Source organism: Trachemys scripta, chromosome 21, assembly GCF_013100865.1.
Source record: "Trachemys scripta elegans isolate TJP31775 chromosome 21, CAS_Tse_1.0, whole genome shotgun sequence".
NCBI classification, from domain to species: Eukaryota; Metazoa; Chordata; order Testudines; family Emydidae; genus Trachemys; species Trachemys scripta.
The window spans coordinates 5,678,153-5,693,388 of NC_048318.1; the positions used below are offsets into that span (position 1 = coordinate 5,678,153).

General features: G+C 42.6%; 1 protein-coding gene across 1 annotated transcript in view; it reads right to left on the reverse strand.

The window, feature by feature from the left end:
• ARHGAP32 (Rho GTPase activating protein 32) overlaps nucleotides 1-15,236 on the reverse strand; it is a 267,273-nt gene that overhangs the window by 209,067 nt on the left and 42,970 nt on the right. The window contains exon 2 of the mRNA XM_034754531.1: nucleotides 12,803-12,911. Within this exon, the coding sequence (XP_034610422.1) occupies nucleotides 12,803-12,910 (108 nt within the window). The 5' untranslated portion in view covers nucleotide 12,911. The remainder of the gene's footprint in view (nucleotides 1-12,802; nucleotides 12,912-15,236) is intronic.

Consider the following 15,236-nt stretch of genomic DNA (forward strand, 5'->3'; position numbering starts at 1 on the left):
GAAAGTACATATTTTCAAACCTGTGGGGCAGCGCACACACCCCCCTCTGCGGTACTAAAGCCCCAAGACCCCCCCCTCCCTGCAGCTGAAGCCCAGAGTCCTGCCTCCTCACAGGGCAAAAGCCCCTAGCTCAACTACCCCATCACCCTGCCGCAAGCAGAAGCCCCAAGCTCCCCCTCCCAGCCCAGCAGCTGAAGCCTGTAGCCCCAAGTACACCCTCGCAACCCTGCTGGGCCCTGGAGCTTTTTCACATATTTGGGGAGTGGGGGGGATGAGAGATGTGGGAGGCTCTGGAAAATTCTCTATGAGAATTTTTGCCCTGCTGACACCTATTGCAAATGAAGCTAGATGAGGCTGATTGAAGCTCCTTACCCCTTTTCCGGCCAGTGTAGAGTTTATATACCCCACCGCACCAGTATATTACATACACATGTGCTTTCTCTATTCTAGATGAAAGTCTTATTGGACAAAAGCGCCGGAGTGATCTCCTTTTAGTGGCTAGCCCCCGGGATAGCACTACAGAGACCCTAACCTCAACCTGCATGTGAAATATCCACAAAGAAATGGGTTATCTTTATTTTGAGAACAAGGCTCTCAGAGTTTACTTACATCATTTGCTTTCAAAAACATCTGATAATACTTAATACTAACAAATTGTTCTAATGCTCTAAACACATAGCCAAAACAAACAACATCCCCACTGACAAAATCCAACACAGAAACTCTTTCATCCTCGTAGGGTTGCCAACTTTCTAATCCCACAAAACCAAACACCCTAGCCCTGCGCCTTCTCTGGGGCCCCACCCCCTTCCCCAAGGCCCTGCCCCCCCCGCTCACTACATTCCCCCTCCCTCAGTGGCTCACTCTCCCCCACCCTCACCCATTTTCACTGGGCTGGGGCAGGGGGTTGGGGTACGGGAGTGGGTGAGGGCTCTAACTGGGGGTGTGGGCTCTGGCATGGGGCCAGAAATGAGGGGTTATGGGTGCAGAAGGGGGCTCCAGGCCAGGGCAGGGGACTGGGGTGCAGGAGGGGGTGAGGGCTCCGGCTGGGGGTGCGGGCTCTGGGGTGGAGCTAGGGAAGAGGGATTTATAGTGTAGGAGGGGGCTCCAGGCTGGGGGCTGCGGCACGGGTTTGGGGTGCAGGAGGAGGTGAGGGCTTCATCTGGGGGTGCAGGCTCTGGGGATGAGGGGTTTGCGGTGCAGGAAGGGGCTCTGGGTTTGAGGTGCTCAGGGTTGGGGCAGGGGGTTGGGGCGCAGGGTTACCTCCGGCGGCTCCCGAACAGCAGTGCAGCAGGGGGCTAAGGCAGGCTTCCTGCCTGTCCTGGCACCGCGGACCGCGCTGCGCCTCAGAAGCAGCCATCAGGTCCAGCTCCTAGGCGGAGGCGCGGCTGGCGGCTCAGAGTGCTGCGCTCGCCTGCAGGCACTTCCTCTCCCCCCCAGCTCCCAGCCAATGGGAGTGTGGAGCCGGTGCTCAGGCAGTGCACAGAGCCTCATGGTCCCCCTGCCTAGGAGCTGGACCTGATGGCCACTTCCAGGGCACAGCGCGGTGCCAGCCAGGACAGGTAGGGACTAGCCTGCCTGAGCACTGCAGCAACGCCGACGGGACTTTTAAGAGCCGGTCGGCGGTGCTGACAGGAGCCACTAAGGTCCCTTTTTGACTGGGTGTTCTGGTCGAAAACCAGACACCTGGTCACCCTATTGCTACGTTTCGTTCAGCTGGGCTCTCATATTTACCCGGCAGGACTTCAAACTCATTGTGGAGTGACCATGAAAGGCTGCAAACCAGCCAAACCTGCAACCCAAAACATTTACCTTTCTATTCAAACATGAAGATTGACAACTGCTTTTTGAGATCTATAGTAGAACCTCAGAGTTAAGAACACCTCCAGAATGGAGGTTGTTTGCAACCCTAAATTATTCGTATCTCTGAACAAAACATTATGGTTGGTTTTTTTTCAAAAGTTTGCTACTGAGGGAAGGGAAGGCTACTGGGAAGGGAGGGATAGCTCAGTGGTTTGAGCATTGGCCTGCTAAACCCAGGGTTGAGAGTTCAATCCTTGAGGGGGCCACTTAGGGATCTGGGGCAAAAACACTACTTGGTCCTGCTAGTGAAGGCAGGGGGCTGGACTCAATGACCTTTCAAGGTCCCTTCCAGTTCTAGGAGATAGGATATCTCCATTAATTTATTTTATTTTTATAACTGACTTAAAACAGCTTTGAAACTTTACTATGAAGAAGCATACTGCTGCTTTCCCTTTTTATTAATAGTTTACGTTTGACACAGTACTGTACTGTATTAGATTTTTTTTTTCTTTCTTTCTTTTTTTGCTGCTGCCTGATTGCATACTTCAGGTTCCAAATAAGGTGTGTGATTGACTGGTCAGTTTGTAACTCTTATGTTTGTAACTCAGATTCTACTGTATTTTGAAAGATAGAGGAAACAATTTCCAATGAAAGATGGTGCAAGTATCTGGGGTGCTCCAAATTAACTTATATTTATGGTGAAAGGTGCCTTAAAAATAGACAGTTCCTGCTCTTTTTGGTGTTCACAGCATCTCAAGCCACCACCTCTTCGCAATCTACAAACACTTACAGAGACCATTAGTTATTTATTATGCATTAGTCCAGCGCTTTGAAAACATAAAGCTCTCTATAAGTGGTTATTATTACTTTCTAGCAGGGAAGGGGGGGATGGGAAACCACTATGGTCATCTTAGTGTAAAGAAATACATGAATTATTCCAAGAGAAAAGAATGCATGCACAAACGCAAACAGCACAGTCCGACACACTAATGGGTGAGCACTGCAGACCCATTTTGACAGCACCTTCCAAGCCCTTGGTATTGCTGCCAGGGTCAGCATTTGCTTACCTGGGCAAAATGCATAATTTGCTTACAATGACAAAGTCCTGTATATATCTGTGCCAGCTATTTACCTCTGGGAGGGGGGGGGGGGGGGGGGGGGCCACGATTTTCCTCCGGGGAGGGGGGGGGGGGGGGGGGGGGGGGGAAAGAATCAGTACTTCTCCCAAGGAACAGCCATCCATTAGCACCTCCATTATCTGTGGGCTAAACCAAGAAACAGCAAAACCTGTTTGTGACCTCTGAGGATACTAACCAAAAATAAATCTTAATTTATGAAAGTATGAGCTTCTCATGCATAAAATAAGGAACCAGCTATTGGAGGAGTCAGCAAACCGAATGGCTGATAGAAATGCAGTGAAAGAACCATAGAAACGAAGAGTTGGAAGCAATCCCAAGAGGTCATATATTCCACCCCCTGCCCCTGCCCCCATGCCGAGTAAACCTAGAAGTAAACCTAGTAAACCAAGTAAACCTAGAAGACCATCCCTGATAGGTGTTTGTCTAACCTGTTCTTAAAACCTTCCAATGATAGGGATTCCAAAACCTCCCTTAGTAATCTGATCCAGTGCTTACCTATCCTTATAGGTAGAGCGTTTTTCTTAATATCAAACCTAAATGTCCCTTGTTGCAAAGGAAGCTGATTACTTCTTGTCCTACCCTCAGTGGACACGGAGAGCAATCAATCACTGTCCTTTTTAGCATATTTGAAGACATACCAGGTCTCCCCCCAGCATCACTTTTCTAGACTAAACATGCCCAATTCTTTCAACCTTTCCTCCTAAGACATGTTTTCTAAAAAAAGAAAGAGCAAATGGGGAAATCCCAGGCTTAATATTACCTGAACGCTAAAGTCTAAACAGATGACAAATCTACAGTTCAGGACATCTAAATCAAACACTAACCCCTCTCTCTCTTTACTTCTACCATTAAGATGAAATTGCGGAGGATCGTTGGAAAAGGGAATTTATACACCGAACAGAGTAAATATGAGTAATTGAAACTGCTTCTACCTGTCTACAATTTATTCAGGTGATCATCAGATTGAAATTACATCATGAATACAAATCAAAGACTTCACACTTCAGCTTCAGTTGCCTCCTATGTCTGTTCCAGGTTGCATCACACCTGGCAGTGCAATAAAGCGGGAAATGTTAGAGCCAAATTTTCATCTTCATCCTTTTCAAACACTATTTGTTACAGACACTTGAATCTGTGGCTGTCCAGGAGGACAGGTTCTAACGAGTGAATCAGTGGTGAATGCAGTAGGGGTCGTAATGGTTTTAAGAGAAAATGCTTGAGGCTCTGATCCTGCAAGTTGTTCCAGGTGGGTGGACTCCTGTTCCCCTATGTGGAGCCTACGTGGTGTGCTCAAGGGAACGATGAAACCCAACCCACTGATGTAATTAGTAAAGTTAACTTTTAATTTTCTAATTGAGCCAACTCCACCTCTGGAAAAACACGACAACGAAAACTTCAACCACATCCATTTCCTTAGGCTCAGGCCTTGTGACTTGGGCCCCTGGAAACGTCCTGCAAGCAGCTGAAAGCATACAGTGCCTTTTTTGAATTTCACCCCTGGAGGCCCAACATTTTCGACCCAATTCTCCTGAGTGTTTAGCTGCAGGACACACATTGTGACAAGATTATTGGCTGCCTGGCCTGAAGTCACTCTCTTTCTCCACCTTCCCACAATTGACATCCGTATGCTCCTTCCTTTCCTGCAAGGTATGTGCTCTTGAAGCTCTCCTGCAGGGATAAGAAGTAGAGGAAATGGAGAGCATCTGGGGTGTTTGTCAGGGGAAGGTGCTTACTCAAGAATCAGTGCGGGGGAGAGACTGGGGAGGGGAGGGTGTTCTTGGTGACATTAGGCAGACAATCCCTACAGAATTTACAGGCTATTTCTACAGGATTTTTAATCATTTCTTGTAGCATCACAGTGGCCTGAACTCACAACTACTTGCTAATTCATATTTCCATTCAAATGGCTAATCATTCAGTTTCATCATTAGAAAATGATAATTATTCCCTATCTCAGAGAGCTGTACATACAAAAGAGACACTAAAACAACAAAAGAGTCAGAATCAACATTTTCTGGAAATTCACCATTCTCAGATGGAGCACAAGTTAAACAGGCTATATATTTAAAAAAAAGTCTTCACCTGTCTTATTACCTCGAGCGCTGACGTCAACTGACAAGCTTTTATTGACTTTAATCGATAGAATCATGTCCCTAGGCTGCTAAAAATAATTTTATATAAACTCTTCACTGTTTATGGTTCCCGTTTATACTTTTTTAAAAAAACGATTCCCTTCATCTCTCTCCTTACAAACACAATTCTTAAATAGAAAATAAAACAAAACAAAAAAATTCCAACACCTAGATAGCACCTCAAAGAAGTTATAAACTGGGAAACAGACTGGATTTAAAAATAGATCTACTGATAGAAGAAACAGTGAATTAACAACATGCAAGATAAATTTCACTACTCAATCATGTGCCAGCTGTTGGATCCCCTCCATTAACTAGTTAGGCCCCAATCCAAAGCACTTAAGCCCATGTATAACTAAGCACACGAATAGTCCCATGGAAGTCAATAGGACTACCTGATGTGAGTACATTTATTCATGTCGTAAGAGTTTACAGAATTAGTTCCTTAGATTGTAGGTTTTCAGTGCAAGGGCTTATCTGCACCTTTGTCTGAAGAGCCCACTGTGCTTTTAGTCTCTGTATAAAACTAGAATAATTTTTAATTTCACTCAGCTTGTACAACGGAAAAAAAAAAAAAAGCTGGGCTTTTCATCAGTTTCACGTTTTGATTCTCATGCCCAATGCTGCAATGTTTGCAAAGGTTGGAGGGAGGTGTTTAAGTACAAAGGCAACTTTTTTATTTGTATTTATTTTTAATTTTGAGAAATCAGGCTTTACGACACTTTTCTTTTTAAAACAGGTCAGTCTGCCTCCACCATATCCAGGAAGCAATCGCCGTTTCTAAAACCTAATGCAAACACGTTCTGCAATCTTACTGAACCACATGCTGCTCTTCTTGACACTCCGTGCAACCCTGCTGAAATCAAGGATGTTACAGACATGTGACGGAGGGAAGAATTTAATCCATTTTGTTTTCTTAAATGTGAATTTTATTTTAAAAAGTACAAATCTGCAGCTTACCCACGAAGACAAGACTTGGTTTTAGTTTTGGGGAGTAGTCATAATCAGATGCTGGATTTTTTGTGACGAGTCTAAGAAAGGCCTCAGTTTTAATGCTTAGAAAATCGGTTCTTCAGCGTCTTCACTCCTAGCAAGAAATAACTCATGTTTGGGTTGGGGGAGAGACAAGGAGGACTGCAACAATGTCACATGGCCACTCAGGGAGTTCACCCATGTTGTGCAAGGTTGGACGAAGAGCATTTCATGAGAGTATTCCACTAACAGATATTGGACGTACAGATAATCTGTCATCTGTCACTTCCACACACTGAGAAAAACACAACTGGAGGCTGACCTATGTGATATGAACAGTCACCATCACTCACAGTGCAACAAAATTTGTCATGCCAGTTTTGCCATCACGCCAAACAAGACTGACGTGGCTCACTGCATCGCACTGGCGGCTGGGGACCCATTAGTGACAAATAGGCCTTTCAGAGAGATAAAGTCAAACCCTATAAAAATGTTTCTATGACCACTGCTATAGTGGAAGAAATGCCATTGAAATACAAAACAATGATTTCAAGTGAAACTTCCCAGCAAACGCCAGGAAATGAGCACTGACATCTTTATTAGTAGGAAAATATGTAGTTCTTTCAGAAAGGCTGAATGAATCAAACACAGCTTAAAATGGGGAAAATAACTTTGCACCTATGCAAAACTGAGGAACACACACTAAAATTCAGTTCACATTAATACAGTTGTGACATAACATGCATCTTTTATACATTACTCTCTTTACTAATGTACATTAATCCTAAACCTTTCCTGTGTTAAAAAACAAAACAAAACACAAAACAGCAGTTACAAACATAGAACAGCAGACCCATATATTTGCAGTCTGCAATGATGGTTGTATTCTCTCACCCAGAAGGAATCCTCTAGTCTGGGGACTGACTGTTAAACCAGCCATGTCCCACAAAAGCTACAGCAGCAGATGAAAATTTCAGGGGTTTGGTGCACAAAATGCTTTCCCTAAGCCCTTCCCACGCTCTTTATGTTTCTGTGTCACATTAAAATTGCTCTTTGCAGGAGCTTTGCTATGAGCTGAAGGACCTGGACTGCTGACGTAGGTTTTTGTTAGCAGGCCTCACTTTCTCTTCTGTCCTGCTCCCTCCTTCCCATCCTCACTAGTGCAACTGGAACACCAGGCCTATTTAACTCAACAAAGAGCATTTCTATTGACTTCAATGGGCCCTGGCTGGGACCCATGGAGACCGCCTGATCTTATAACCTGCTTTGACTGGGAGATGGGGGTGTCCAGCACCTTTGAAGAGCCGCCTCAGTATGTCAAACGATCTGGCCTCAGATGCTATGACATGGTCTATACTCTCCCTAATAGCTGATGCTTGTGGAAGTATTAAGACAGCCACTTGACAGATTTCACCGGTTTCTAATCACTGCTTCAGTAAAGGGCCTGACAGGATTTTCATTCCAGCTCAGATGTCTAATTTTATATAGCAAAGATCATATTGTAATCTGAATGGTAAGTAGGGGCCTGATTTTTATTTCACACCTGAAGTAAGTCATGTGTAATTCCACTGAAGGTATCAAAGTGATGCGAGATCAGAATCAGGCTGGTGTCTTATCAAGGCAGCTCAGAACAGTATGTGGAAGATGCAAGTTAATATGCACTCAATATTTATGTTAACAGATCTAGCATAGGTAGGAATCCCAGGTGTATTAAGAATGACCAAACTATTGCAACATCAAGCATATAAATTAGATGAGAGATGCTATCGCGAATCTAGGGAAAATTCACCTGTCCCAATAAGGAATTAGTGTCTGAACTTTCATACAGATATCCAGAATTTCTACATTATATGGTAAGGCTAAAAGCTCCATGCTAAAGACTGCTGCAATATGATGGCCAGCCATTATGGTCTAATGAGTAGGTAATGCACTCTGAGCTGGAAGAATTCAGTTGCTAGACAAAGAGAGGATGTGATCACCTCAATCAGATTCATTGAGCTGGCAGTGAGGGAATCGTCAGGTAGTGAATAATGGTACATTCCAGGCAGGCAGCAGCGTGCCATTAAAAATCAGCTCGTGTGCCATCTTTGGCACGCGTGCCATAGGTTGCCGACCCCTGGTCTAGTGCTATTGGTTCATGAAAATCAACCTCTCCTGCTTATCATAAAGCCACCTCAGGACAAATAATCCCTGCTGGTTTCTATTTCCAGACCGTATGGGTAGTTGAGTGCACTGCAAATTTAGGCAAAATGCAGCCTACCGGATGGAGAAATAAATGGGTTTTGCAGAGCATGGTTTCCAAGAATACAAGAGTGATATTATCATCTGGATGCTAGACATTAATGCAGCCTTGCAAAATGGAAATGAAAGTTTACCAACTCAGGTGCAAAAATCTTTTCAACAATCCTGTCACAGGATGAGGATAATGAAAAACAAAATCCTAATGATATTTTACTCACCTAGCAAATAAAAATTAACTGCTTAAGGCGAAGTCCTTTGCAAAGGAAGTCAGTATCGTTATCCCCGTTTTATAAGTGGGGAAACTAAGGCACAGAGAGGTGACATAAAAGACCGGCTTTGTCCGTTCCATATTAAAATTAAATGTGTCTAGTCTTCAAGCCTTTGCAACATGTATCAAGAGGACAGAACACCCACTGCATGCTGAGGAAAAAATCACCCCAACATTTAAAATGCATAGATGCTACCTAAACACAGATTACTAGACAGTCAAGCTGTAAGGACTATCCATGAGTAAAATTGAGGCCAAGACAACAACCATGATGCAAATAACAGGGTATCAAGCTCGAAAAAGTGAATCTTTTAGTCCACTGCAAATCAGTGATAGGAAAAAAAACGTCACAAAAGGATGCCAGCAGGCTTGCTTTGCTTCTTACACGTGGAGATTTTCTGCCCAAATCTCCCCCCCCCCCCCCCCCCCGAAAAAACAACCTTTCCATCTCAATGAATGGAACATTATACAACTCTTTGGCGTTATTAATCTTACCATACAGATAACTTGGCCTCAAGCAAAAGCCTCTGAAAATGTGCTGCTTGCCATCTTCCAGAAGTCACCCTGTTATGGCATCCCAGGAATATCAAACATTCAAGACGACAAGTATGCTACAGTACCAAAGGCACGGATTGAACACAGTAATGGTAATGGGTCAACGTAATCTCTGGTTGAAACTCAACTGAAGTCAACAGTATTCAACAACCATCAATTTAGCCCAAATAAATACATGCATATTTAAAGCTTCTATAGCACCTTCTACATCACAAAGCACTTTACAAATACCTAAGGGTGGACATACTCTGAAAAGTAACTAAATGCATGAGGTTGCATTTATCACTCATAAATGATTTGGAGAATAAATCTGCTCAATTTACTAGTAAAAATAACTGAAGCAAAGGCAGTGTGTTTTTCTAGGATTCTGAAATTCAAAGTGTGTGTGTGTGCATGTGCATACATGTGTGTTTTCTGGCTTGTGATTCATTCAGCAGGAGTAAAAGCTTTGTAGGCCAAACACCTGTGCATCGCAAGTAAAGACCCACCAATGCTGAATGAACTGGAGATCTGCAGTCCTGAGACACATCTAGAGGTTACAGGCAATGGGTCGTCCAACCTGTGATATACACAAGACTACCAAGCTCTCGGGTCTTAGGAAGCACTCAGAAGCAGGGTGCTAGCTAAGGACACAAGCATGTACTGCTTGCTGAACAAGATGGATTAGGAGCAGACCTTGTTCTCATGCCTGCAGTATCAAAGGTGTACCTATGCAGCTACCTGCTAAGTTACAGTGAAGAAGCAGTATGAGGTACAGACAAGAAAAAGAGACACACACAGGAAGAACAATCCAGGAGGGAATGACTGGAGACAGGTAGAATTAAAGGATGGATGAGAGGTAAAGAGTCACAAACAGACAAAACGATATAGGAAAACAATAGGGGGCACAAACACTGGTGAACCCAAAACATTTTTGTTTTTGCTTGAAAATAAACTTTGGAACAAAATATCATCATATTAAGTGTGCATGGTGCTCTCTTTGTTTGTTTCCCCATCTGTAAAATGAAGATACAACCCCACTATGAGGCAGATGGTAACTCATTATCTACATACACTTGCTTTCTGCACATTTTCTGAATGTTATATAAAAGAACAGTCAACGCAAAAATTTAACACCACCAGATATCAAATCACCTTTCATGCTTTAGTGATCCATGTAGGTATACCTTCTTCCAATTCTTCTAGCAAATATGATTTTGAATTCAAAATGTCCTGCTTGATTATTCTGTCTGTCTGATTCTTATATGGCTTCATAAAGCAGCACTGTGTTTCACCTGAATGGAGTCTCAACAAGGCTTGTTGGCTCTGAAACTAAGTGATGTTGAAAAGAATGCTTTCTCACTGTCAGGCACAGAATGAATCCAGGGTATCCAGTGTCCTTGCTTTAAAGGTCATTTGGAAAGGTGTTGTGGTATAAATACTGCTGCCTATGTGACAGAGTTATAATTTATGGATGGGACAATTCCATTGTTACTCAGATCTTCTGTAGGGAGTCTGATGACTTTACCTTGCCACAAAGACAGACCAAGAAAACCTCAAGAAATCTTTTCAAGTGACAAAAGGTCCTAGTTTTTAAGAAGAGCCAACTGGATTTAGAGTCCTGACCTTCGTTGGGTTGTTGGCCTGGAACATATAATGGATATATCTGCAAGACCTCCACAGAAGTAACTGAAAGCATGTTTCCAATGCAGCGTTACCAGTCAAAGTATTCACCCCTCCCTGTCAGTGCATTAAGATTCCTTACATGGAGAAATACCCTGAAAGGTCATTGTTTGAATGTCCTGGTCACTGAAATACTGGAAAAGCCAAGGACACCCACCTCAGTAGGGCGGGGGAGGAGTTAATACAGTTCTAAGCCCACTCTTCCTTTCAAAGTGTGGGATTTAGATACACACGCCCTCTGCAATAATGCAAATTCCCCCCAGCCCCTAGACAGCATGGCATGCTATCTCAGCAGGGACAACTAGAAGCTCTAATAGCATTAGATATGTACTGCTGGTAGAGCTTATTAGATGTCAGAACTGCTGCTATCATCTAATGCAGAGGTAGGCAAGCTATGGCACATGTGCCAAAGGCGGCACGCGCGCTGATTTTCAGTGGCACTCACACTGCCCGGGTCCTGGCCACCAGCCCGGGGGGCTCTGCATTTTAATTTAATTTTAAATGAAGCTTCTTAAACATTTTAAAAACCTTATTTACTTTACATACAACAATAGTTTAGTTATATATTATAGACTTATAGAAAGAGACCTTTTAAAAACGTTAAAATGTATTACTGGCATGCGAAACCTTAAATCAGAATGAATAAATGAAGACTCGGCACAGCACTTCTGAAAGGTTGCTGACCCCTGATCTAATGCTGGAAGTGTGCTGAGGGGGGAGGAGCATGCAGAGGGAGGGCAAGGAGAGAGAATGAGGTCAGATACAGAAGGAAGAGAAGAGAAAAATTAGAAGACAAAGAATATTTATCCTGCCAGCAATAGCATCTCCTATCGGTTCCAGACAAAAAGCACTGACTCCTCCAGAAAAGCCAATTCAGGCATCAGGAAGGTACATAAGTGACACGGTTGAGTCAGAATCATCTGACCAAAAGGTAAGAAAATGATTGGGGCACGATGCTTACTTTTAAAATATTGACCCGCCTATCTTTGCCATTGTTGGTAAAGAGTCCCACCTTGACATTCATGCAAAATGAGCCCTGCAAATCCAAAGGGGACACAACAAAAGCACAAAATATTTACTGATCACAAGTGAAGATGGTGAATTTTTTACTACCAGGTGTTTACTTGGAAGGGCGTTGCACCCAGCTCTTCTAAAGCAGGGGATTAAAAACCCATCCCACACACAGAGAATCAATATCCCACTCACTGGAATAGAATTTTTCCACCAGACTAGTCGGTTAATAAGGCAATTTGGTTCAGATTAGAAATTATAAAATGAACACACACTACAAGCTTCAGCTAGCCCTACGCTAACAGAAGTCAGGCCATGGTGCTGTGATGTAAGATCACTTAACGAGGCCACCAAGTAAGGAAGCTCGCTGAAGTTGCTAATAGAGTAACAGCCTGATTCCCAAAGCTGAGCAACCCCAGCTCCCACTAGAGTCAACCTGAGCTCAAGGTGCTCAGCTCATTTGAAAAATCAGGCCACAACCGTCTAATGGCCCGACTCGGTGCTCGCTTTCCATTGGCTTCACTGAGCACGGAAACATGCACGAGCTGGTTACTTTTCTACTCTTCTATTCACTGCGGGGGTTTAGTTTTCAAGCCAATGTTTTATTTATGTAGACACAGCCAACATATTGCTAATTTTCTCTGTATAACGCTGTGGGCTTTAAAGAGCATGTTTTTACTAGATGTTCCCCTCAGACTGGAGATAGATGCTGAAAAAGAGGTTAATGCAGATTGAAAATCATTGTGACATTATGGACCATTTAATTGATTATTAGGCCTGCTTAGGGGCACGTATTAATAGGACAGAACCTCCGTGCGTGCATTTCTCTCCCATCAGTGAATTGCAAGCGGAAGGAATGCATCCCAGTATTCTTCAGACTACTGTGTAATCAGCATAATGATTTGAAATAGACGAACATAACGTCAAAATCTATAACTATAAAAGAACCAATAGGCAGCTCATTGTAACACTGATCAGGACAGAAAGCAAGGCATATATAAAATATAACAATGCTTTACCATAGCACTGAGAGTCTCTTCCCAATCCGGCCTCTCTCGGGGATGAATGCTTCTCTGAAGCTCTGGAACAAAGTCATCCTCTTCTGTATGTACAGAGGACTTCATCATTCTAGAGAGAAAGACAGACATGCTTGTTTCTTGCTTACAAATTCCTAGCAAAGCTTACTTATGGCTTCACATCAGTGCTGCATGTATGAAATATTCTCACACATCAAAATGCAAAGGGTTTTAAATATCTGGTATTCATGGGTTTTTGTGTTTTTTCCTGAGAATACCAGCAGCTCAAGAACATAATCTAGTTTGGAAATTTGCATTCCTAAACCAACTTTAAATTATTGGTTTATTGTGATTATTTTTAAGCCTTCATCCTAATCACTGGACACTTGAAAAAAATTTAAAAAAAAAATCAAACAAAAAATTAAAATTTTCTAACACATTCAGCAGATTCAGTGAATTCAACAGACTGGCCAGACAACCAAAATGAACCACATGAATAACAATATCTGTCAATAATCACTTCTATTACTATCTCCTGCCCCACTTTTCCCTCAAATGCTTGAGGGGAAAAACGATGGCCCTTGAAGCATGCCAGCAAGGTCAGTACATCAAGACTCTGATAGAATTCAGCAACTCCACAGTTGGGAAAAGGTCTTTAATCAGCTATTGTAGCTTTGGGATTCGAGCAGACCCACCACATAGAACTACCTTGTTAATGTCATCTGCTGTAAATCAACTTGTTGCAAGATTTTTTAATTGCTTCTACACATTTATTAAAAAGTGGAGAACAAATCAGTTCAAATCTGGCCCTGGACACATAGTGCAAGGTCTGGGTCATCAGTTGTTGCAGTGTTTGTCCTTACCCTGTGTGGTGCAGAGTACCCTTGACTCACACTCATTTCAGTAGTATTTGACGGGTGCTCAGCACCTAACTCTCTCAGGCCAAACATTTCTGCAGATAAGGAGGATCTCATTTTCAAGCATCTTACACAGTTTATTTGTATTCCAACACAGAGAGTATTATGGACTTGGCTGGAGCTCAAATCTTCTATAAAAAAAAAAGTATTTACCAAAGCTTCCCAGTTCACCTTTAAGGCATCTCTATCGTTATGAACTGAGCCAAGCAGGCCATATTAACGACACTTTGCAGGGGACAGCGGCAAAGATCTAAAGTACTAAATCCTACTGAGTCTAGTGTGATCCATCCCAGTTTCATTAGCAACATGCACAATTCCAAGCTAATCTTTATTAATAGGCTGCCATATATTTATTTATTTAGGCAAACCATTTCATTAATCAGCACTGCATATACATGAACCCAAAGGAAGGAAAGGTGAGCCAAATGTTAGCTACGATGAATCATCCAGTTTGACTAAAGGAATAAATATATTGGAAGTCTTTACATAGCATTGCTATGCACTTTGCAATTCTTTAAAATGTTGCTAAGCAAGCATTAAGCAAGATTTGCTAGTGATATTCCACCTTTTTTCCTGAACTGATCACCAAGCTTAATTGCTAGCTTCCTACAGTAAAAACGTAAACTATAAAGCTGTAAAAGGCATATATATGTATGTAGTTGAAAACGTGAAGCACTCCATAAGTAGTGATTTTACAATGCAGATCAATTAAGCAGAGAATGCAAATAAGTAAAACATTTTAGTTACACTTCCATTAAAAAGATAAAAATAGTCAAATAAATGTATGATATCAATAGTCAGATTCAATAATTGCAATCTACTTTTATAATCTAATTCTATAGTTGCTATGGCCCAGGCACTTGGGCAAACCAGTTTTTGATTCATCTAACAAAGGAAACCCATTGTATAGGAGCTTTGCATAAAAATACACAGCACTGTGCCATGTACATGGACATATTCTATTGCCCTGCACCTTAGGTACCCATTACAGACAGTTGACAAGAAGGTGTGAGTAACACACCTTACCACTCTCTTACCACTTCCAAAGTTATTTTTCCTCCCTTGGTATCCTACTGTTAATTGATTTATCTCGTTAGACTGACCTCACACTTGGTAAAGCAACCCCCATCCTTTCATGTATTTATACCTGCTCCTGTATTTTTCACTGCATGCATCCGATGAATTAGGTTGTAGCCCACAAAAGCTTATGCCCAAATAAATATGTTAGTCTCTAAGGTGCCACAAGGACTCCTCATTGTTTTTGCCCCATACAGCGTTATTCTAAAAATAAGCCTGCAAATCGGCAATCACACTTTCCTGCAAGTTTCCCAGGAGCTCTCCCACAACCTTCATTATGTCCCCTGACAAACTGGAACAGCTCCACAGGAGCCATTCCTGTTTATTAGGCAGCCAGTATCGTTTTTTAAAACTGCCTGATTGTGCATACAAACCAGAGACTCCCTGCCCAGCGATAAATCCTTCCCAGCCCCTTCCCACTAAGAATTTGAAATACATCTAAT